The sequence below is a fragment of the Zootoca vivipara genome, chromosome 1 (assembly GCF_965207765.1).
Source record: "Zootoca vivipara chromosome 1, rZooViv2.hap1.1, whole genome shotgun sequence".
Classification (NCBI taxonomy): domain Eukaryota; kingdom Metazoa; phylum Chordata; class Lepidosauria; order Squamata; family Lacertidae; genus Zootoca; species Zootoca vivipara.
Window position 1 is genome coordinate 52604321 of NC_142582.1, and position 25057 is coordinate 52629377.

General features: G+C 42.4%; 4 protein-coding genes across 4 annotated transcripts; all 4 read left to right on the forward strand.

Moving 5' to 3' along the window:
• The first annotated feature begins 4472 nt into the window (after nt 1-4472).
• Nucleotides 4473-5439, forward strand: LOC118090933 (olfactory receptor 5V1-like). Its single transcript, XM_035127366.3, has one exon. It carries the CDS (start codon nt 4473-4475, stop codon nt 5406-5408), a length of 936 nt encoding a protein of 311 aa, XP_034983257.3. The 3' UTR covers nt 5409-5439.
• Nucleotides 5440-12596: 7157 nt separating this feature from the next.
• LOC132592806 (olfactory receptor 5V1-like) lies at nt 12597-13658 on the forward strand. Its single transcript, XM_060280266.2, has one exon. The coding sequence runs from the start codon at nt 12597-12599 to the stop codon at nt 13521-13523; it is 927 nt and encodes a 308-aa protein (XP_060136249.2). The 3' UTR covers nt 13524-13658.
• A 4354-nt stretch (nt 13659-18012) lies between these two features.
• LOC118090871 (olfactory receptor 5V1-like) lies at nt 18013-19550 on the forward strand. The gene has a single exon (XM_035127230.3). It carries the CDS (start codon nt 18028-18030, stop codon nt 18961-18963), a length of 936 nt encoding a protein of 311 aa, XP_034983121.2. The 5' UTR covers nt 18013-18027; the 3' UTR covers nt 18964-19550.
• Nucleotides 19551-23171: 3621 nt separating this feature from the next.
• LOC118081391 (olfactory receptor 5V1-like) lies at nt 23172-24122 on the forward strand. Its single transcript, XM_060280210.2, has one exon. The coding sequence runs from the start codon at nt 23187-23189 to the stop codon at nt 24120-24122; it is 936 nt and encodes a 311-aa protein (XP_060136193.2). The 5' UTR covers nt 23172-23186.
• The last annotated feature ends 935 nt before the right edge of the window (nt 24123-25057 follow it).

Below are 25057 nucleotides of genomic sequence, written 5' to 3' on the forward strand. Positions count from 1 at the left end.
CCGGACACTGAGGTCCAGTACCGAGGGCCTTCTGATGGTTCCCTCATTGCGAGAAGCCAGGTTGCAGGGAACCAGGCAGAGGGCCTTCTCGGTAGTGGCGCCCGCCCTGTGGAATGCCCTCCCATCAGATGTCAAAGAGAAAAACAGCTACCAGATTTTTAGAAGACATCTGAAGGCAGCCCTGTTTAGGGAGGCTTTTAATGTTTAATTGATTATTTTATTTTTCTGTTGGAAGCCGCCCAGAGTGGCTGGGGAAACCAAGCCAGATGGGCAGGGTATAAATAATAAATCATTGTTATTGTTATTGTTATTGTTGTTGTTATTTATTTATTTATTTATTTATTATTATTATTATTATTATTATTATTCTCTAGGGGTTTATAAACACAATCTTCTTGATGCATGTCATCCAAAAATGGTTGCCACACTTAATAGAACTGATGGGAGTTAGATTTCCCTTTGGTCACATGAATCTGTTATGTCTTCTCAGCCAGGGCTATTGTCCATGCTCTGCAGTACTCTGCTTCAATGTTCAAGCCCAAGGTAGTGCGCCATCACATGGCTATTTCCATACATGCCACCACGAGGAGGAACGTTAAAAGGACTTTATGAAAAATTGGTGGAGTAGACATGTTCTTTATTGCAAGTAAAGTAAGTTGAGGGGAAGTTTGCAGGCCTGCTTTTTATATTAAACTCAATTCTTTGAATACCAAAGCCCCAAATGGGTGAACAGGGAGGCTATAGAACCCAGCCTCTTGGATAAAGGCGTTGTTCCGAGTGAATCTCCACCCCCCCCGTTTCTCCCATTCCTTATTCATCATCATCACCTTCTCTGCGGGTGCTGCTAAGTGCCCTTTGTCTTTGAGCTCTTTGCTCCCCTACTTTTAAGGCTTCCCGGGTTCTGGAATGTTTTTCTAATGACAGCTGCTGCTCCGGCTATCCCATTACTGTATTTCCCAACTTCCCCCCTCATCTGCCTCTGAGCTGTGACCTCCCGCAAATCCCTGTTGTAAATATATAATGTCTTCTTCTTCTTCTTCTTCCTCCCTGGAAGGGTCAGGATGGGGAGGCGGTATCCACCATTCCTCCTCCTCCTCCTCTGCCCAGTCCCTGATAATAGCATGGAAGTTGTTGAAGGGTGATGGGTTTCATCTTTCAGGTCAGAACATGTTCTTGGAGGATCTGCAAAGAGCTCCGTTTGAGCTCTTGTGTGTTTCCCTGGAAATGAACAAGCGGGAGCTGATCACCTCCTGTGGCATTTGGTATGGGCAGGTGAGAGTGATTAAGGCATGCTTGCTTTAATATCTAAGACATTATTGGGTTGAGGGCACTCTTCAGTCATCTTTCACAGGTTGGGGTGTTCTTCGGGGTGGGGTGGGGTGGGGTGGGGTCATAGTCTGAGCATCAAGATGTTTCCAGCAGGGAGGGAGGATTCTTTCCAAACAATTCTGTATGGCCGCAGCAAGTGACTCTGAATATGCCCAGGAGCCGGGAGTGATAGAATCCCCCCCCCAATATATTACAATTCACCTGCCCAGCTGGGTGCATTTGATTTGCTTAAGCTGATTGAATTAGGTTGGTTTGCAGATCCTCTAATTTGCTATATTTAATCAATATAATGGTGGCGCTGTGGGTTAAACCACAGAGCCTAGGGCTTGCCAGTCAGAAGGTCGGCAGATCGAATCCCCACAACGGGGTGAGCTCCCCAACTCCTGCCAGCCTAGGAGTTCGAAAGCACGTCAAAATGCAAGTAGATAACTAGGTACCGCTCTGGCGAGAAGGTAAACGGCGTTTCCGTGCGCTGCTCTGGTCTGCCAGAAGCGGCTTAGTCATGCTGGCCACATGACCCAGAAGCTGTACACCGGCTCCCTTAGCCAGTAAAGAGAGATGAGTGCCGCAACCCCAGAGTTGTCCGCGACTGGACCTAATGGTCAGGGGTCCCTTTACCTTTACCTTTAATCAATATAATCTGTTTACCCAAAGTAATGTTTTTCTTTCCTGTGTGTTGGCAAACAGGATCTGGCCCAATGAGTTTTCGCACAACTGAGATTTCAGGTCAGCAACTGCAGGATTCCTCCGAGACCCGTGTCCCAATACAGAGTTTATGCCATCTCTCCCCCCCCCACCTCTGTGGCAAGGGGGGGGGAGATGTTGTCCTTCTGACTCATGACAGAGGCAGAGCTTCTTAGGTATTACTTCAGATTGCTGTGTGACAACATTTTCCTTCACTCCACATAAATCCCCCACTGTCTTGTTTGTTGCTGTGGTTCTACGGTTCACAAGGAAAGCAAGGAAGGCTAGTGGATGCAGTTTACTGGGTCTCCAATCTTAGGCAGTCAAAACACTTTAGGTCTATAGTGCTATTTTTCAGTTATGGGCATATTATATTCATTCAGTGAACTAAATATAAGAGATCGGAAGTCATAAATTTGGTTGAGTTTCTATGTGGAAACGCATACCTTAGGTTTAGTGATTGTTTTGGGAAAAAATCATAGCCTCTTTGCAATATATTGTAATTAGGTGAGTTTAAAATCCATTTACTCTTATTAAACTGTTTTGCAGCTTTGGCAGATGAATGTCTTGCCATACAAATGCCTGTTATTAAGTGATAATATAAACTTGGAGAGTAATGTTGTTATATGGTAAGCACATTTTCTTGGTTTGATAAGTTTTTAATCTCCTTCTTTTAACATGTATCTAGATTTCTGATCAGTTCCTTTGCATCACTTGATAATTTCTTATGAAAATCTGTGATTATGAAGCATAAAGAACGTGCACCTCATGGTTTGGAAAGTTAAACATTTGCAGCAATTGATTTGAATAACAATATCTGTCAGGAAAACCCCTCATCATTGCTGATTCCATTTTACTACTATGGATAGTGGTTGAAATGCAATTTAAATCCAATAATGATTATTTCTGATGATTTTCTACTCCTCTGAGTAATATATACTAATAGCAAACTCATTCTCTGAGGTGCCTGTCTTTATGTTGTGTGTGGATATTGTACTATCCATGTGTGTAGTAGTACTTTTCACACACAACAGGGAGATACCACCAGCCACAGGAAACTCCAATGTTTGCTGAAGTGCACCATGTCTTTTTGTGAGGGAAACTCTAAGAGCAGGGAAAGGGGGGGGGACAGTCCAATGGGAACTTAGCATGCTCAGTGACTACAGAATGCTGACTCGCTGTTGTAGGCAAGGAGAATGGAATGAAGTGGCTGAATATTCCGTGGCTGCAGCACTCCACGTTGCAACATTTTGTTGAAGGTCCTACTTGGATTTTTAATAGAGATCATAAATATTGAAGTCAAGCAACTAAAAACAAAATGCTACACAATCTATAATGTTTCCTAGGCGTTACTGTTTAACTACCACCCATCATTCTGGTACCCCTTAATATTTTGAACAGGATTATTTAAGTGTGTGCATTGCAGTATATGCAGTAAAATTTTGAGGGGTAGCGCATTTTGATTATGACTGCAATCCTGTGGTCCTTGGGGTGCCTGACCTGAGGCCATCAGATTCTGCAGATCTTCCTCTCCATGGGTGGAGACAGAAGTCTGCCATAGGAGAGGGAGATCTAATGAGGGAGACCTGTTGTTGCTCCTTTTTGCCCTGCCTCCAGTGTTCCAGGGTTGTGCTGGGAATGGTAAGGGAGGTTTTGCAACCATTGCATCCAGAGCCCTCTCATTCCCTTGACAAGCCCCTAGAATGTAGCAGGGGTCGGGGAGCGTACACAGCCCTGATGTTGGCATGCATCATATGATGGGCTGATCAGAGTGCTGGGCTAGGGTCTGGGAGACCAGGATTTAATCCCCCACTCAGCCAGGAAGCTCGTTGGGTGGTGGCCAGCCACTGTCTCTTAACCTAACCTACCTCACAGGATTGCGAGGAGAAGATGGGGAGAAGAAAAACTGTATGTCACCTTGAGCTTCTTGGAGGAAAGGCTGGATAGAAAGCCATTCCAATCCAATCCAATCCGTCAGTCAATTAATAAAAAAAAAAATCCTTTAAAAAAGGAGAGGGAAATTGGGAGAAAGACACTCTCCTCCACCTTGCCAGGGGAATTCCAGCTGTCCTTTGGCCACTATGCCTCCCTCCCTCTCCTAGTAGGTACTGACAGTAATATTGTGGTTAAGACCTGAATGGTTTTGAAAAGAGATTATACCGTAGTGCTGTCCTTCATGCTCTCCTCTTTTGTGTTCAATTTTATATTTTATGATGTTTTCTTTATTCATAATCTCAAAATGGTTTCAAAGCTTTTTCTGTTGTCCAAATGAATCTATATTCAGGTTTTGACCACATGTGCGGGAGAGATATTCATCAGAAACAAACAGGATCAGGCCATCTATGATTACAAGTCAGATACTTAAACAATTGCATATTGTCCTTCAACCAACATTCCTACTTACAAAAATCTGCTTTGTTTTCTTTGTATTTTAGACATTCTACCTGACCAGGAGGACAATGCAGAAAGACAACACCACAGCAGCAAAAGACTTTTACTTGACTGAACTCTCTGATCTCCCAGAAGTGCGAATTACCCTCTTTGTGGTGATTCTACTGACCTACTTGATCACTCTGGCAGGAAATGGGGCAATTCTGATTGCAATAGTAACAGATAGTCACCTCCAGACCCCCATGTACTTCTTCATCAGCAGCCTATCTTTCCTGGATGTTCTTTGCCCCACAGTTACAGTGCCAAAGATGCTCCAGATCTTTATGTCGGAGGACAAGACAATATCATTTGTTGGTTGTGTATTACAGCTCTTCTTTCTGATTGATGCTGTGGGCACCGAAATCTTCTTGCTCTCAGTGATGGCGTATGACCGCTACGTGGCTATCTGCAGTCCCTTGCACTACACAAACATCATGACGAAAAGGCGGTGTGTTCAGCTGGCTGCTGGGACCTGGCTAACCGGCTTCATCAATTCCATGATTCATACCTCAATGACCTTTACATTATCCTTCTGTGAGCCCAATAAAATTCACCAATATTACTGTGATATCCCACCACTAATGGCTGCCTCTTGCTCCTCTACTTTTCTCCCAGAACTGGTTCTCCTGCTTGTGGCTGGCATTTTAGGAGGTGGTGCTTTCCTGGTCACGCTGATCTCTTATGTGTGTATCATTTCTGCTATTCTGCGCATGCGCTCTGCTGAGGGAAGGCGCAAAGCTTTTTCTACCTGCGGTTCCCACCTGACCGTTGTTTTCCTGTTTTATGGGACCACCATTGCCACCTATGTTCGCCCCACTTCCAGCTATTCACCCAAACAGGACAGAATTGTTTCCATGTTGTATGGGATTGTTACTCCTATGCTAAACCCTATGATCTACAGTCTGAGGAATAAGGATGTTAAGAGGGCCTTGGTCAAAGCATTTGGTTTGAAAAGATTTTCATGAAGTTGCTGGTTTCATTCCTCCCTGTCCTTGAATACTGTCCTTCAAATACCTTGTACTTCTGAGCTAAAAGCATAGCTGCCAAGTACCCCGTTTTCCCCGGGAAACCCCCGTAGTTTCTTACAGTTTCCCGCAGGTGTCCCGAATGGCAAAATACCCCGTATTCCCCTGGATTATGGAGCTCCTGCCAGCGGCCATGTTCTTCTGGTGCCACGCCGGCACTGGAAGTCGCTTCTACGCACTTCCAGACATGCATGGAAGTGACTTACGATGCCGCTGTGCTCATTTGAAAAATGTCCGCAGCGCCAGAAGTCGGTTCTATGCACTTCCGGACATGCGTAGAAGTGATTTCCAATGCCGCTGTGCCCATTTCCAAAATGTCTGCAGCGCCAGAAGTCGCTTCTACGCATGTCCGGAAGTGCGTAGAAGTGACTTCTGGCGCGGCGGACATTTTGGAAATGGGCACAGCGGCATCGGAAGTCGCTTCTACGCATGTCCGGAAGTGAGTAGAAGCGACTTCCGGTGCCGCGGTGCTGCTGATCCCGGATTTTTCAATCTGGAACTTGGCACCTATGGCTAAAAGTCACTACAACCTTCCTTCCTTCCTTCCTTCCTTCCTTCCTTCCTTCCTTCCTTCCTTCCTTCCTTCCTTCCTTCCTATGAGCCTGTACTGGGAGACTATCATTTATGAAGTACCATATTTACTGAAATCTAATGCGCATTTCTTTTGGGCCAAATTATGTTGTGAAAATTAAGGTGCACATTAGATTTGATGGCGCATTAGATTCAAGTAAATCCCGTATGCAGTTTGGACACAGGTCTGCAAATCTCACATGCAATCTGGCATGCAATCTGACACTCAAATCTAGGGATCTTTTCATGTTGAGGCCTGGAAGCAGACCAGAGATTGTCAGCGGAATTAGGGGGCATTCAGGAGTGGGGTTCTGAGAAGGTTTTAAGGCAAAAATCGCAAGACTTTGGGGCAGGTGGGAGGGTATGGATAGCGAGGAAAGGGGGATTTGAGATTTTAGGGTGATACAACAGACAGGCATTGGCATGTTGAAGTTGATATTGATTTTGCTGTCTAATGCTGGTTCAGTCTGTGTGTTGATAACAGGAAGATCAATCCTGGAAAGCTATTTGATATACCATCTTCTTTCCCCCTATTTGTGACTTTCTAATAGCTGGATGTTTAACAGCGCGCACCACAATTTTTAGATTCTTCTGGGTGGCCTCTCAATTGGAAGATAACAGGAATGCAAGATGCAGTTTATAAAAGAGCCTTTTAAACCTGGTTTGGTCCTGAGCAAATTTGCTGCCCTTAATCCTCATAGAAATCAATGAGATTTTATGGTAAGGTTACCAGATTTTTTTCAATGAATCTGGGGACACTTTAAACAAACAAACAAACAAACAAACAAACAAACAATGTTCTGGATGTTGATGCTGCAGCGATGGCAGTGGCAGAGGTGCAGCCACCGCCTTGACCTCAACCACCACGTTTCCCCTTCCTCCGAGGCTTCTATCTCCTTTCTCCATGAGGCTGGGCAGCCCCTGAGTTGTTGGTTCTTTGGTGGTGGTGGTGGGGAGGCATTGCGCAGTGGGTCAGGCATGGAAGGCGGAGGAGGGCCGAGAGCCGCAGCTTGGGCAGTGCAATGCCTCCCTTCCCATCGGAGCAGCCCCAATCCCATTCCTACTTGCCTGCAAGCAGGAAGGGGCGGGTATCCCTCAGTTGGGAAGGGAGGCTTCCCATTGCCTAACTGAGAGATCCCCACCCCGCTCCTGCTTGCATGCAAGTAGGAGTTAGGATCAGGGCTGCTCTGATGGGCAGCATGAAGCCTCCCTTCACAGCTTAGTTGGGGTCAGGGAAGGTGGAGGCAGCCTGGAAGCTGCATCTTAGAGCCCCTGCACCACCATCAAATGGGGACTTCCGGCGAGACAAAATGGCGGGCGCCATGGCAGTGGGCAGCTCCTGAAGCCATCCAGAGCCAACTGCAGTTACCTGGCTGGCTCCAGGCTGCTGAGGCTGCTGCTGCCGCATTTCCCAGGGATATTAGATGAAATATTCTGGGGATTGAATTTGTCCGGAGACAGATTCGCAAATCCGGGGACTGTCCCCGGGAAACGGGGACATCTGGAAACCCTATTTAATGGTTATATAAAGTTTGCTTGAGTTCACCAGAACATAGGACTAACATTTTTTTCCTCTGGATCAGGAGCATGGGCAGGGAGGGTGCAGGGAGGGGCAGCTGCCCCTCCCATCAATAAAAATCAGTAGGAATACATAGCTCACTGAGGTTGTGCCTCCCAACAAAAGGCCTGCCCCACTCAAAACAAAAATCCTGGCTACGCCCATGATCAAGACCATTGTATTCCTTTTGGCCAAAAGAGCTTTTGCGCAACTGAGTCAGCAACCACAGGATTCCTTTGAGACCTTTGTCCAAATGTAGCCACTTTCTCTTGGTGCCATTTCCCCTCATGGCAGATACAGTGTTTTTTAAACTTTACTTCAGAACACATATGCCAGCATTTCTCTTGACTCCACTTTTTTTTTTGGTCTTGATTAATAATGTGGTGCTACAGATTACTTGGAAAGCAAGAAAGGCAAGTGGCTTCAGTTTGTTGGTAGGTAGTCTAATATGATAAAACTGCAGTCCTGTTTCTTACTCATGTACTAACTCATGTACTCTTGAACTAACAATCAGAGATCAGAAGTCATGATCTCAGCTGGTGATCTTTTGCAAGCTTCCTTTGCACAATCTTAAATCCATTATCTGTAAAATGGGAACGCATATTGTAGGTTTAAGTTTTGCAGTAAAAAGAAGAAGAAGAAGAAGCATATTCACAATATATTGTTGCAATTATCTAATTTTTAAATCTATTTAGTTGAGTTTAAACCCACTCCCTAAGTTTTAAATCCAATTGTAGGGATGTATACCATGGGTTTTGTGATTGCAGTTGAACAAACATAGTAGGTGGAATTCAGTGCAGCGCAAAGGGGCACATGAGCAGGGGAACGACGTCCACATGCACAATAGGACCTTCCCCCCTCTCTTCTGCCATGCACTCCTCTTGCACCCTGCTCTGGGTTTTCTCCCAATCCCCTACAGCAGATTTAGGGATTACTGGGGGCACAAGGTGGAAGGAGATGTGGCCTGAGTGGACTTCATTCTATGCACACAACAACTTAGGTGAATCCCACCAATTATCTTTGCAATATGTTGTTGTCATTATGCATGTTTTAAATCTATTTAGTTTTATTAAAGTATGTCAGCTTTGGCAGATAACTGTCTTACCTGAAAAATTAATAGAACCTTTTGGAGGGCAATGTTCATATATGGCACTATGCAAATTTTCTCACTTCTATTGGTTTTAGCAAGAAACAGCCACCTCCTTCTTTCAGCATGTATCTTGCAATGAAACCTGGACTACTATTCTGAACTATCTCATTATAAAACTTGCAAATGCCTGATGGAAATTTCTGATTAAAAAGCTGAAAAAAGAATTTGCATCTGAAGGTTTATAAAGGTGTATTTGCAGCAAACTGACATTGATCAGATTCACAGGGCCGGCCTTACGGCAAGGTGGCACAGGGTGCCAGGGCGCCGGGCCGCCAGACAGCCACACTGTGAAACGGGGCGGGGGAGGGGGCGGGCGCCAGAAGGATCTTCGCACCACGCCACCAGGGCGCCAGATATGCTTAAGACAGCCCTGCAGATTCATAATATATGTGTTACATCCCTCCATCATTTTTTTATTCCATTCTACTAATAATGATTCCACTGGAAACATAAATTAAATCCAATAATGATTCAAAGTACTGAGGAATTGCTCCTCCTCCTAGTAATATATCCCAATAGCAAATTCATTCTCTGAATCTTTATGTAGCCCTAATGGTACTATCCACACACAAGAGCCCATGGCGTATTTAGGCGGAAAAGCTTTAAGAAGAGAGGAAGGACACAGACTGTTAATCAGTCAAAGCTCAGGTTTTTGCTTGACGCCTAATATGGCCTAAACTTTGTATTTCAAATTTCAAAATTGATTATTGATTAGATTATTGATAAGATGGCATTTCCATTTCTCAGTGGCTCATGGTAGAGCTTTGCTGTATTAAATCTAAATTATTGCACAGTGAAAAGTACATATTACCTTGTTTCAAACAAGGGTCAGGCAATTCCTTCTCACTCAGTTCGTTGCCAGTCCCCTCTGGCCAAGCTGGTAGCCATGGGTGGATGAGGGATGTGTGGAGACACAAAAGGAGTCATGCTCTATGTAAATAAAAGTCAGATAGGGAATCAATTATATATTGTTAAGTAGTTAAATTTTAAACAAATTTACTCTGTTTTCACTGTATTTTAGATATCTCAGTTGACCTGATTGGCAGGAAGATGGAGAAAAAATATATCACAGAAACAAAAGATTTTTACCTCACTGAGCTGTCTGATCTCCCGGAAGTGAAAATCTCCCTCTTTGTGGCAATTGTGTGGCAATGTCCCTCCTTCCCCGTGAAGACACAAGAATTAAGTTATAATTGGGTGGTTAAGGCCACGACTTTATTGATTACGGATGTTGAGTGGTATTGGCTTAGGCGTTGGAACCTATCAGACTATATCTGACTCCAACCCGTGTGTTGGAGTCCATGAGATGTTAACCACCAGTAAGGAGTCTAGTGATGTACATCTACCGGAACTCCCCCTGTGGCCACCGTAGGAGCGTGCCTTACGGCCCTGGCGTCTCCAGGCTCTGGACCAAGCCCCGCCCCCGGGAAAGGGAAAAAAAGACAAGGGAAAAAAGCAAGAAGAAATAAAGCAGAGAAGAAATAAAGCAGACTAGCGAAAAGGAGGAGCCACGCTCTGTGCCTCTGAATCATTCGCTCCAGCAAACAGGGAGAAATGAGGCCGAGTTCCCGCCGGCAGGGAGCTTTAAACTGCCAAGCCCCGCCCCCGGCCGACCTTATTGGTCGGTCCAGGTGTGACGTAGGTGGGAACCTTTAATCGCGCAGGGGCTGAGCTCGCAGCCCCTACACAATGGTTCAGTCGGGAAGCCCACAACCCCACCTCCGTTGCAGGCGCGGAAGTGGCTTTCTGCTGACCTACTTGATTACTCTGGTAGGGAATGCGGGAATTCTATTTGCCATAGGGACAGATGTTCACCTCCAGACCCCCATGTACCTCTTCCTCAGTAATTTAATTTTTTTAGATGTCCTTTGCCCAATTGTCACTGTGAGATGCTCCAGGTCTTCTTGTCAGAGGACAAGGCAATATCATTTGTTGGTTGCATGCTACAACTCTTATTTCTGATTGATGTGGTGATGGGCACTCATATTTAATTGCTAGCAGTGGCATATGACCGCTATGTTGCTATCTGCAGTCCATCACGCTTTCATCACGCTACACAAACATCATGACAAAAGCAAATAATAATAATAATAATATAATATAATAGTAAATTATTATTATTATTATTATTTCCCCGCCCACTCTGGGCGCCTTCCAACAAAAGATTAAAAATACATTGAAACAAATATTGCTTTGAAGAGACTTTGTCCTCCTGAGAAAAGTAGCTGTGCGAGTCCCATTGAAAGCAATGAGATTTCAAGGTCAAAGTAAGTTTCCTTGAGTTCACCAGAACTTGGGCACAACTTCTATGGATCAGGCCAGGGCCATTGCATTCAAAATACCTTTTGGCTAAATGAATTTGCACACTACTGAGACTGCAGGATTCCTCAGAGACCTTTGTCCCAATAGAGACACTTTGTCTTGATACCATTCCCCCAACCACCCGTGCCAAAGGAAAAACAATACTTTGCCCCTTTGACTCAAGTCAGAGGCAATGTTTATGGAATTTTTCTTCAGAAGAGGCATGACATCATTTTTCCTGATGAGATATAAATTCTTCACATTGCCCTCTCTTACTGTGGTGCTCAAGTTTGCAAGGAAAGCAAGGTAGGCAAGTCGATGCTTTATTGTACTGGCAGACTTAGGCAGTCAAATATTTTATGTAGGCAGTGCTACTTTTTAGTGATAGGCATATTGTATTCATTCAATGAGCTGAAGATCAGAGATCAGAACTCATTATATCTGTGGGTGATGGGCAAATTTCCATGTCACAATCTTAAATCCCTTATCAGTAAAAAGGGACTTTATACTGTAGCTTTAGGTTTTGCAGTTGAAAAACAATAGCAGCTTCACAATATACATTGTTGTGATGACTTAATTTTTAAATCCATTTCGTTTTAAAATCTGTATTAAAACCCATTCCATTGATTCAAAATTCATTTGTGGGAATGTATAAGGTAGGTTTAGTTACTGCTTTATAACAATTATTGTATGTCTGCATTAAACTGTTATCATTACGTAAATTTTCAAGCCATTTATTTTTATCAAACAGTGGCAGATTTGGCTGATTATTCTCTTACCCCCGTAAAAGGTCTGGTATTAAGAGAAAGTGTAATTTTGGAGGGTAATGTTGTTAGATGCCACTAAACCTGTTTTATTGATCTTAATTTTTTAAACAAAAATCTGATATCTTCTTCTATAAACAAGTATTTTAATGAAGAAATAATGAAATTTTTAAATGAAAAATAGACTAATATTTTGAGAAATCTTATTTTGTCAGTTGAACATAGCTGATGAAAAAGCTGAAATAATATGTATCTGGTTTTATAAAGTTTAATGTTTGCAACAAATGGACATTGACTTGATTAATATATTTTAATAGCACATTCATGCTGTCTTTATGTAGTCAAGAAGGTACCAACCACACCAGGAAATGGTATCATCTGATGTAGGAAATGCTACATCTTTAAGGGGGGGGAGTTTAAGGTGGAGGGAAACTGTCAAACCCAGCATGCCCATTGTCCATGAAATGCTGTCTCACTGTGGAAAGGAGTGAATAAAACTCTGTGGGTGGACATTGCAACATTGTGTTGCAGGTCAAACTTGCAGTTTTAAGAAAGATAATTAAATGGCTGAACATTGAGGGAGCCTGGCACCCTAAAACTGATATCAAGGGGACTGAGGTACCTATGATTCCCTAGAGTTGGGGCGTCGGCACCCTGCATCCCAATCAGCTCTCTTATTAATAACAGAACTACCCTTCGGTTACAAACTGAATGATCCCTACTGTTGCTCTCTTAACAAATCTGCTTTGTTTTCTCTGTAATTTAGATAGAAAATTTGAGTGGCAATGGAGAAAACCAATATCACAAAAACAAGAGATTTTTATTTCATAGAGCTGTCTGATCTCCCAGAAGTGCGAATCTTCCTCTTTGTAGCAATTCTGCTGATTTACTTGATCACTCTGGCAGGGAATGGATCAATCCTCATGGCAATAGCGACAGATGTTCACCTCCAGACCCCCATGTACTTCTTCATCAGCAGCCTATCTTTCCTGGATGTCCTTTGCCCCACAGTTACAGTGCCAAAGATGCTCCAGATCTTTATGTCGGAGGACAAGACAATATCATTTGTTGGTTGTGTATTACAGCTCTTCTTTCTGATTGATGCTGTGGGCACCGAAATCTTCTTGCTCTCAGTGATGGCGTATGACCGCTACGTGGCTATCTGCAGTCCCTTGCACTACACAAACATCATGACGAAAAGGCGGTGTGTTCAGCTGGCTGCTGGGACCTGGCTAACCGGCTTCATCAATTCCATGATTCATACCTCATTGACCTTTACATTATCCTTCTGTGAGCCCTATAAAATTAACCAATATTACTGCGATATCCCACCACTAATGGCTGCCTCTTGCTCCTCTACCTACCTCCCTGAACTGGTTGCTCTCCTTGTGGCTGGCATTTTAGGAGGTGGTGCTTTCCTGGTCACTCTGATCTCTTACATCTATATCATCTCTGCTATCCTGCGCATGCGCTCTGCTGAGGGAAGGCGCAAAGCTTTTTCTACCTGTGGTTCCCACCTGACTGTAGTTTTCCTGTTTTATGGGACCACCATTGCCACCTATGTTCGCCCCACTTCCAGCTATTCGCCCAAACAGGACAGAATTGTTTCCATGCTGTATGGGATTGTTACTCCTATGCTAAACCCTATGATCTACAGCCTGAGAAATAAGGATGTTAAGAGGGCCTTGGTCAAAGCATTTCGCTTGAAATGATTTTCATGAAGTTGCTGGTTTCATTCCTCCCTGTCCTTGAATACGGTCCTTCAAATATGTTGTACTTCTGAGCTAAAAGTCACTACAATATTCCTTCCTTCCTTCCTTCCTTCCTTCCTTCCTTCCTTCCTTCCTTGCGCAGACCGGCGGAGATCCCCCAACCCTGCGTGACACCCGCGTGGAATAATGACTCAAGACAACGTGTTATGGGATTAAAATTTGGCCACAACTTTATTCAAACTTCAGGTGTAGGGAGACCTTGCCTTAGGCTGTGGGCGTTTATCCCTCCCAGTTCCCAGCCAGGGATCTGGGGAACATCAGGGTTATCCAGAATATGTGGGGATTGGGCTGGCTCTGGAGAACGTCTGTTCAAGCAGAGAGCCCGCCCCCCATTTTGCCACCGTCCCAGGGGAGAGCAATGACAAGCTAACGGCGTATGGCCAATACCTCCCCTCAAAACAACCCCTTTAGCGGGGAACCCTGGGATCGACACCGCAGGCAGGGCGTGGGTCACCGCTTCAACCCCCCCCCCAATTTAGAGAAGATAGACTAAAGGATTCCACCTGAGGCCTGAAACTGCCAAAGTTGTGATGTTTTGCTACGGGGAAGGCAAACATAGTGGGTGGAATTCAGTGTAGTGCTAAGGGGCACATGAGCAGGGGAACAAGTTCCACCTGCACAATAGGACCTTCCCCCCTCTCTTCTGCCATGCACTCCTCTTGCACTGGCTCTGGGTTTTCTCCCAACCCCCTACAGCAGATTTATGGATTACTGGGGGCACAAGGTGGAAGGAGATGTGGCCTGAGTGGACTTCACTCTATGCACACAACAACTTAGGTGAATCCCACCAATTATCTTTGCCACCAAGGAAACAGACTGGTTTTTTTAATGTGATAATTTTTTAATTAACTTTTTACAAAACCCAAAAACATTTCATTTAAAGAAAAAGAAAATAACCCAGAAGAACAGAAGAAGAAGAAGAAGAACAAGAAGAAGAACAAGAAGAAGAAGAAGACACAAACACAATTATGTTTTTTGGTTTTTTTTTTAACAATTCATATTAAATCCTTAGTTTGGGATTACTTGAATCCCTCAACTTCCCTCTGTCTCCTCCCCTGGTTCCATTCTATTATTTTCATTTATGGACATCCAAAAAATCTTAACTTCTGTTTTCTTCCATTTTTAATACATTGTCTAACGTGTTACAAGTGTTTTTCAAAATCCTGCTAATGTATTTACTTATGTGCATTGCTTTTGTGTGTATACAATAAATATTCTTCTTTATATTGTTAACATCTTAATTTCTAGATTTCCCAATTATTTAAACCATTTCAGCCTATTCCATTAACTTAATTTACCAGTCTTCTTTAGCTGGGACTGTACTGAGCTAGGATTATCCAAACAGCATCCCCCCCTCTTTTTTTTACGTTTAAATGAAGCACAGGCCATGAATTTTAAGTCCTTCTCCCAGAATTTTCCCCAATCTGTCACCTGAGTATTGTATCTCACATTTTTGCCCACTTTGTCATGACATCCTTGACCTCTTCATCTTTGATTTCCCATTCCAAGCACGAATTGTACATCTTTGAAGATATTTTAGTACCACTTTCTATAATTTCTGACTGAAAATTTGAGATTTCATAAGCAAATCCTACCTTTTTCATTTTTAAATATTTCATTTACTGTAGTTGGTAATGTTGCACAGAGTTAGGAAGGACACATGTCAACTACCAGACTTTTAGAAGACATCTGAAGGCAACCCTGTTTAGGGAAGCTTTTAATGTTTAACAGATTATTGTATTTTAATATTTTGTTGGAAGCTGCACAGAGTGGCTGGGGAAACCAAGCCAGATTTTTTTTTGGGGGGGGGTATAAATAATAAATTTTATTATTATATACTGTTAATCAGTCAAAGTTCAGGATTTTGCTGGATGCATAATATGACCTACGTTTTGTATTTCAAATTTCATAATTGATTATTGGTTAGATTGTTGATAAGATGGCATTTCCTTTTCTCAGTGGCTCATAGTGAAGCTTTGGTATATTAACTCTAGATTATTGCACACTGAGAAGTACATATGAACTCCCACTCAGTTGCCAGTCCCCTCTGGCCAAGTTGGTAGCCATAGGTGGATGAGGGATATGTGGAGACAGAAAAGGAATCAAGCTCAATGTAAATAAAAGATAGGTAATCAATTATATATTGTTAAGTAGTTAAGCTTTAAACAAATTTACTCTGTTTCCACTGTCTTTTGGATAATCCAGTTGACCTGATTGGCAGGAAGATGGAGAAAGACCATATCACAGAAACAAAATATTTTTTACTTCACCAAGCTGTCTAATCTTCTGGAAGTGCAAATGTCCCTCTTTGTGACAATTCTCCTGACCTACTTGATTACTCTGGTAGGGAACGGGCCAATTCTCTTGGCCATAGGGACAGAAGTTCACCTCTAGACCCCCATGTATCTCTTCCCCAGTAATTCATCTTTTTTAGACGTCCTTTGCTCAACTCTCACTGTGCCAAAGAAGCTCGAGGTCTTCTTGTCAGAGGACAAGGCAATATCATTTGTTGGTTGCATGCTATAGCTCTTATATCTGATTGATGTGGTGATGGGCACTCATATTTAATTGCTAGCAGTGGCATATGACCGCTCTGTTGCTATCTGCAGTCTATCACGCTACACAAACATCATGACAATGCCATATTTCTTTGAATAGACATTGTCCTCCTGAGAAAAGTAGCTGTGCAAGTCCCATTGAAAGCAATGGGATTCCAAGGTTAAAGTAAGTTTCCTTGAGTTCACCAGAACTTGGGCACAACACATCTTCTATGGATCAGGCCAGGGCCATTGCATTCAAAATACCTTTTGGCCAAATGAATTTCCACACTACTGAGACTTCAACTCAGGGACTGCAGGATTCCTCAGAGACCTTTGTCCCAATAGAGACACTGTCTCGATACCATTCCCCCAACTGCCATGCGAAAGGAAAAACAATACTTTGCCCTTTTGACTCACGTCAGAGGCATTGTTTACTGAATTTTGCTTGAGAAGAGGCACAACATCATTTTTTCTGATGAGACATAAATTCTTCACATTGCCCTCTCTTACTGTGGTGCTCAAATCTGCAAGGAAAGCAAGGAAGGCAAGTCGATGCTTTATTGTACTGGCAGGCTTAGGCAGTCAAACATTTTATGTAGGCAGTGCTATTTTTTAGTGATAGGCTTAATGTATTCATTCAATGAGCTGAAGATCAGAGATCAGAACTCATTATATCTGTGGGTGATGGGCAAATTTCCATGTCACAATCTTAAATCCCTTATCAGTAAAAAGGGACTTTATACTGTAGCTTTAGGTTTTGCAGTAGAAAAACAATAGCATCTTCACAATATACATTGTTGTGATTACTTAATTTTTAAAATCTGTATTAAAACCCATTCCATTGATTTAAAATTCAGTTGTGGGAATGTACAAGGTAGGTTTAGTTACTGCGTTATAACAATTATTGTATGTCTGCATTAAACTGTTATCATTACGTAAATTTTCAAGCCATTTATTTTTATCAAACAGTGGCAGATTTGGCTGATTAGTCTTATTAAGAGAAAGTGTAATTTTGGAGGGTAGTGTTGTTAGATGGCACTATACCTGTTTCATTGATCTTGGGATTTTTAAAAACAAGAATCTGATATTGTTTTCATCATGTATTTTAATGAAAAAATTAATGATTTTGTAAATGAAACATATTTTGAGAAATCTTATTTTGTCAGTTGAAAATAGCGGATGAAAAAGCTGGAATAATGTGTATTTGCTTTTATAAAGTTTCACAATCGTAAAAAATGGACATTGACTGGATTAATATATTTGAATAGCTATCTTGATGTAGTCAAAAAGATACTATCCACACCAGGAAATGGTATCATCTGATGTAGGGAACCCTGACATTTGCAGAAGTGGACGATATCTTTAAAGGGGGGGGAGTTTTAGGTGGAGGGAAACTGTCAAACTCAGCATGCCCCTTGTCCATGAAATGCTGTCTCACTGTGGAAAGGAGTGAATAAAACTCTGTGGGTGGACATTGCAACATTGTGTTGAAGGTCAAACTGATACCAAGGGCAGTGCTCCCCAACCTTTTTTTCGCCGTGGACCAGTCAACGTTTGGTAATTTTACTGCGGCCCGCTGAGGGGGGGGGGGACGTTGATTGTTTATATTTTATTTAGATTGTTTTGATTTAATAATTTTAATTTAATTGTATTTAATGTTCCTTGGGCGGCCCGGTACCAATTGATCCACGGACCGGTACCGGTCCATGGCCCGGGGGTTGATGACCACTGCCAAGGGGACTGAGGCGCTTACAATCCCCTAGAGTCGGCACCCTGCTTCTTGACTGGCTGTCTTATTAATAACAGAACTAGCCTTGGGTTACAAACAGAATGATCCCTGCTCTTGCTCTTTTAAAAAATCTGCTTTGTTTTCTCCGTACTTTAGATATGCAATTTGAGTGGCAATGGAGAAAGCCAATATCACAAAAACAAGAGATTTTTACTTCACTGAGCTGTCTGATCTCCCAGAAGTGCGAATCTTCCTCTTTGTAGCAATTCTGCTGATTTACTTGATCACTCTGGCAGGGAATGGGGCAATTCTCACAGCAATAGCAACAGATGTTCACCTCCAGACCCCCATGTACTTCTTCATCAGCAACCTGTCTTTCCTGGATGTCCTTTGCCCAACTACCACTGTGCCCAAGATGCTCCAGGTCTTCTTGTCAGAGGACAAGTCAATATCCTTTGTTGGTTGTGTATTACAACTCTTCTTTCTGATTGATGCTGTGGGCACTGAAATTTTATTGCTCTCAGTGATGGCGTATGACCGCTACGTGGCTATCTGCAGTCCCTTGCACTACACAAACATCATGACGAAACGGCGGTGTGTTCAGCTGGCTGCTGGGACCTGGCTAACTGGCTTCATCAGTTCCATGATTCATACTTCATTGACCTCTTCATTATCCTTCTGTGGGCCAAATAAAATTCACCAGTATTACTGTGATCTCCCACCACTAATGGCTGCCTCTTGCTCCTCTACTTATCTCCCAGAACTGGTTCTCCTGCTTGTGGCTGGCATTTTAGGAGGTGGTGCTTTCCTGGTCACTCTGATCTCTTACGTCTATATCATCTCTGCTATCCTACGCATGCGCTCTGCTGAGGGAAGGCGGAAAGCCTTTTCTACCTGTGGTTCCCACCTGACTGTAGTTTTCTTGTTTTATGGGACCACTATTGCCACCTATGTTCGTCCCACCTCCAGCTATTCACCCAAACAGGACAGAATTGTTTCCATGTTGTATGGGATTGTTACTCCTATGCTAAACCCTATGATCTATAGTCTGAGGAATAAGGATGTTAAGAGGGCCTTGGTCAAAGCATTTTGCTTGAAAATATTTTCATGAAGTTACTGGGTTCATTCTTCCCTGTCCTTGAATACTGTCCTTCAAATATGTTGTACTTCTCAGCCAAAAGTCACTACAATATTCCTTCCTTCCTTCTTTCCTTCCTTCCTTCCTTCCTTCCTTCCTTCCTTCCTTCCTTCCTTCCTTCCTTCCTTCCTTCCTTCCTTCCTTCCTTCCTTCCTTCTGCACAGGCGGAGACCCCCCAACCCTGGGTGACATCCATGTGGAATAATGACTCAAGACAACGTGTTAAAATTGTGGGGTTGAACGTGGGATTAAAATTTGGCCACAACTTTATTAAAACGTCAGATGTAGGGAGCATCGCTGTCAACTTTCGGATTTGAAAATAAGGGATCAGCAGCCTCACTTGTCCTGGGGACAGTCTACGGTACATCTAACAATCTAACAATCCAGGATAGCAGCGGGAAACGGCACTGGAATTAGGGAAATTCCAGCAAAAAAAGGGATGGCTGACACCTGTGGCTTGGAGTAACAAGGGAGGGTTGACAGCTATGGTAGGGAGACCTTGGCTTAGGCATAGGGCGTTTAACCCTCCCAGTCCCTGGCCGGGGCTCTAGCAAACATCAGGGTTACATCATGGAGAAAGTCTGTTCAAGCAGAGAGCCCGCCCCCCCATTTTGCCACCGTTCCAGGGGAGAGCAATGACAACATAACGGCCTATGGCCAATCCAGAAGAACAGAAGAAGAAGAAGAAGAAGAAGAAGAAGAAGAAGAAGAAGAAGAAGAAGAAGAAGAAGAAGACACACACAGAATTATGTTTTTGGTTTTTTTTAAACAATTCATATTAAATCCTTAGTTTGGGATTACTTGAATCCCTCAACTTCCCTCCTTCCCCTCCCCTGGTTCCATTTTATTATTTTCATTTATGGACATCCAAAAAATCTTAACTTCTATTTTCTTCCATTTTTAATACATTGTCTAACGTGTTACAAGTGTTTTTGAAATCCTGCTAATGTATTTTCTTATGTGCATTGCTTTTGTGTGTATACAATAAACATTTCCCATTCTTCTTTATATTGTTATCATCTTAATTTCTAGATTTCCCAATTATTTAAACCATTTCAGCCTATTCCATTAATTTACCAGTCTTCTTTAGCTGGGACGGTACTGAGCTAAGATTATCCAAACGGCATTTTCCTTTAAAAAACCTACAAAACATTTGCAACACTTAAATGAAGTACAGGCCATGAATTTCAAGTCCTTCCAGAATTTTTAGCAATCTGTCACGTGAGCATTGTATCCCACATCTTTTGCCCACTTTGTCATGACAACCTTGACCTCTTCATCTTTAATTTCACATTCCAAGCATGAATTGTACATCTTTGAAGATATTTTAGTACCAATTTCTATTATTTTTCACTGAAAATTTGAGATTTCATAAGCAAATCCTTCCTTTTTTCATTTTTAAATATTTCATTTAGTTGGTAATTTTGCACAGAGAGTTAGGAAGGAATAAAACTGTTAATCAGTCAAAGGTCAGGTTTTTGCTTGATGCCTAATATGACCTAAATTTTGTATTTCGAATTTCAAAATTGATTTTTGATTAGATTGTTGATAAGATGGCATTTCCTTTTCCCAGTGGCTCACGGCGGAGCTTTGGTATATTAATTCTAGATTACTGCACACTGAGAAGTTCATATGAACTCCCACTCAGTTGCCAGTCCCCGCTGGCCAACCTGGTAGCCATGGGTGGATGAGGGATGTGTGGAGACAAAAATGAATCAAGCTCAATGTTAATAAAAGTCAGATAGGTAATCAATTATATATTGTTAAGTAGTTAAGTAGTTAAGCGGGATGTGGGTGGCGCTTTGGGTTAAACCACAGAGCCTAGGGCTTGCCAATCAGCAGTTCGAATCCCCATGACGGGGTGAGCTCCTGTTGCTTGGTCCCTGCTCCTGCCAACCTAGCAGTTCGAAAGCACCTCAAAGTGCAAGTAGATAAATAGGTACCGCTCCAAGCGGGAAGGTAAACGGCGTTTCTGTGAGCTGCTCTGGTTCGCCAGACGTGGCTTAGTCATGCTGGCCACATGACCTGGAAGCTGTATGCCGGCTCCCTTGGCGAATAATGCGAGATGAGCGCCGCAACCCCAGAGTCGGTCATGACTGGACCTAATGGTCAGGGGTCCCTTTACCTTTAGTTAAGCTGTAAACAAATTTTATCTGTTTCCACTCTATTTTGGATAATCCAGTTGACCTGATTGCCAGGAAGATGGAGAAAGACGATACATAAAAACAAAAATTTTTTACTTCACCAAGCTGTCTAATCTTCTGGAAGTGCAAATCTCCCTCTTGGCAATTCTGCTGACCTACTTGATTACTCTGGTAGGGAACGGGGCAATTCTCTTTGCCATAGGGACAGATGTTCACCTCCAGACCGCCATGTATCTCTTCCTCAGTGATTTATCTTTTTTAGATGTCCTTTGCTCAACTGTCACTGTACCAAAGATGCTCCAGGTCTTCTGGTCAGAGGACAAGGCAATGTCATTTCTTGGTTGCATGCTACAACTCTTATTTCTGACTGATGTTGTGGGCACTCATATTTAATTGCTAGCAGTGGCATATGACCGCTCTGTTGCTATCTGCAGTCCATCACGCTACACAAACATCATGACAAAAGCATATTGCTTTGAAGAGACTTTGTCCTCCTGAGAAAAGTAGCAGTACGAGTCTCATTGAAAGCAATGAGATTTCAAGGTCAATGTAAGTTCCCTTGAGTTCAGCAGAACTTGGGCACAATACGTCTTCTATGGATCAGGGCAATTGCATTCAAAATACCTTTTGGCCAAATGAACTTGTACACAACTGAGACTTCAACTGAGGGACTGCAGGATTCCTCAGAGACCTTTGTCCCAATACAGACACCATTCCCCCAACCACCATGCCAAAGGAAAAACAATACTTTGCCCTTTTGACTCACGTCAGAGGCATTGTTTACTGAATTTTGCTTGAGAAGAGGCACAACATCATTTTTCCTGATGAGACATAAATTCTTCACATTGCCCTCTCTTACTGTGGTGCTCAAGTCTGCAAGGAAAGCAAGGAAGGCAAGTCGATGCTTTATTGTACTGGCAGGCTTAGGCAGTCAAACATTTTATGTAGGCAGTGCTATTTTTTAGTGATAGGCATACTGTATTCATTCAATGAGCTGAAGATCAGAAATCAGAACTCATGGTATCAGAGGGTGAGGGGTAAATTTTCATGTCACAATCTTAAATCCCTTATCAGTAAAAAGGGACTTTATACTGTAGCTTTCGGTTTTGTTGTGATGACTTAATTTTTAAATCCATTTAATTTTTAAATCTGTATTAAGATTTTAATTCCATTCCATTGATTTAAAATTCAATTGTGGAAATGTATAAGGTAGGTTTAGTTACTGCTTTATAACAATTATTGTATGTCTGCAATACACTGTTATCATTATGTAAATTTCCAACTCATTTATTTTTATCAAACAGTGGCAGATTTCGCAGATAATTCATTTACCCGCCCCCCAAAAGGTCTGGTATTAAGAGAAAGTGTAATTTTGGAGGGTAGTGTTGTTAGATGACACTATTCCTGTTTCATTTATCTTGGGATTTTTAAAAACAAGAATCCGATATTTTCTTCTTTCATCATGTATTTTAATGAAAAAATTAATGATTTTGTAAATGAAACATATTTTGAGAAATTTTATTTTATCAGTTGAAAATAGCTGATGAAAAAGCTGGAATAATTTGTATCTGCTTTGATAAAGTTTCACAATCGAAAAAAATGGACATTGACTGGATTAATATATTTGAATAGCAAATTCATGCTGTCTTTATGTAATCAAGAAGGTACCATCCACACCAGGAAATGGTATCATCTGATGTAGAAAACTCTGACATTTGCAGAAGTGGACGATATCTTTAAGGGGGGGGGAGTTTTCGGTGGAGGGAAACTGTCAAACCCAGCATGCCCATTGTCCATGAAATGCTGTCTCACTGTGGAAAGGAGTGAATAAAACCCTGTGGGTGGACATTGCAACATTGTGTTGCAGGTCAAACTGATACCAAGGGGACTGAGGCGCTTACAATCCCCTAGAGTCGGCACCCTGCTTGTTGACTGGCTGTCTTATTAATAACAGAACTAGCCTTGGGTTACAAACAGAATGATCCCTGCTCTTGCTCTTTTGAAAAATCTGCTTTGTTTTCTCCGTACTCTAGATATGCAATTTGAGTGGCAATGGAGAAAGCCAATATCACAAAAACAAGAGATTTTTACTTCACTGAGCTGTCTGATCTCCCAGAAGTGCGAATCTTCCTCTTTGTAGCAATTCTGCTGATTTACTTGATCACTCTGGCAGGGAATGGGGCAATTCTCACAGCAATAGCAACAGATGTTCACCTCCAGACTCCCATGTACTTCTTCATCAGCAACCTGTCTTTCCTGGATGTCCTTTGCCCAACTATCACTGTGCCCAAGATGCTCCAGGTCTTCTTGTCAGAGGACAAGTCAATATCCTTTGTTGGTTGTGTATTACAACTCTTCTTTCTGATTGATGCTGTGGGCACTGAAATTTTATTGCTCTCAGTGATGGCGTATGACCGCTACGTGGCTATCTGCAGTCCCTTGCACTACACAAACATCATGACGAAACGGCGGTGTGTTCAGCTGGCTGCTGGGACCTGGCTAACCGGCTTCATCAGTTCCATGATTCATACTTCATTGACCTCTTCATTATCCTTCTGTGAGCCCTATAAAATTAACCAATATTACTGTGATATCCCACCACTAATGGCTGCCTCTTGCTCCTCTACCTACCTCCCGGAACTGGCTGCTCTCCTTGTGGGTGGCATTTTAGGAGGTGGTGCTTTCCTGGTCACTCTGATCTCATACGTCTATATAATCTCTACTGTCCTGCGCATGCAGTCTGCTGAGGGAAGACACAAAGCCTTTTCCACCTGTGGTTCCCACCTGACTGTTGTTTTCCTGTTTTATGGGACCACCATTGCCACCTATGTTCGCCCCACCTCCAGCTATTCACCCAAACGGGACAGAATTGTTTCCATGTTGTATGGGATTTTTACTCCTATGCTAAACCCTATGATCTACAGCCTGAGGAACAAAGATGTTAAGAGGGCCTTGGTCAAAGCCCTCAGCCTTAAAATATTTTCATGAAATGGTTAAGTTCTGTGTTTCTTGTCCTTCAATACTCTCAGAATATGTTGGACTTCTGAGCACATTCTTGACTAATACTTGATTGATCCTTTGAGAGGGAAAGCAAATTAAGTCTTGATATCAGGCCTGGTCCAGATTTTCCTTAGTTTCCACAGCACATGTTTTAAGGGAGAAGATGCCACAGCCTTTAAAAGGGTGCGAATTGAAACTGTTGGGCATCGAAACTGTTGTTTTCATAAAGAATATAAGTCTAAAGCCATGACTATTTTTGGTGTTCAAATTAGTTTTCATTGAAGATTCCATGGGGTTAGTTGTACATTTGTGGGTTCACACTAGTTCACAGTCTTACACCTGGAGTAACAACAGCAGCAACAACAGGCCTCACTATTTGTGAGTACCAATGGTTCAAACTCCTTGCATCAAGGAATTCTGGAATCAGGAGCTTCAACTTGTCTTCACGTGGTACCTGAGAGTAAGTCCACCTGAATGCAGTGTAAACATTTTATAAAAGACATTTGCTCCAATTCTTCCTTTGTTTATCTTTTACTCTCACTGTATGTAATCCCCCCTGCTACTGTAGTCCCTATGCTGTAACCCTTCTGCATCTAGATTGTATGCTCCTTGACTCAGCAACTCTCTTGCTCATGTTTCTCCTGAAAGTGTCGTGTATCCTATACTTTTATAAGTATACCTAAACACCTCAATCTTCTTAATGCAAATTGATGATGTTTGCAGATGACATTATTCTGTTCGTAATGAAACCTCACAGTTCTGTTCTAATATTACTGCAAACCTTGGATGTTTTGGGCAATATCTCTGGATATACTGTTCTATAATCTGGTCCAAATTGGAGTTGATGTTAATAGGAAATAACCTTTTTGGTTCAACCGTTTAAACAATACTAATTTCATATGGTTCCCACCTGACTGTTGTTT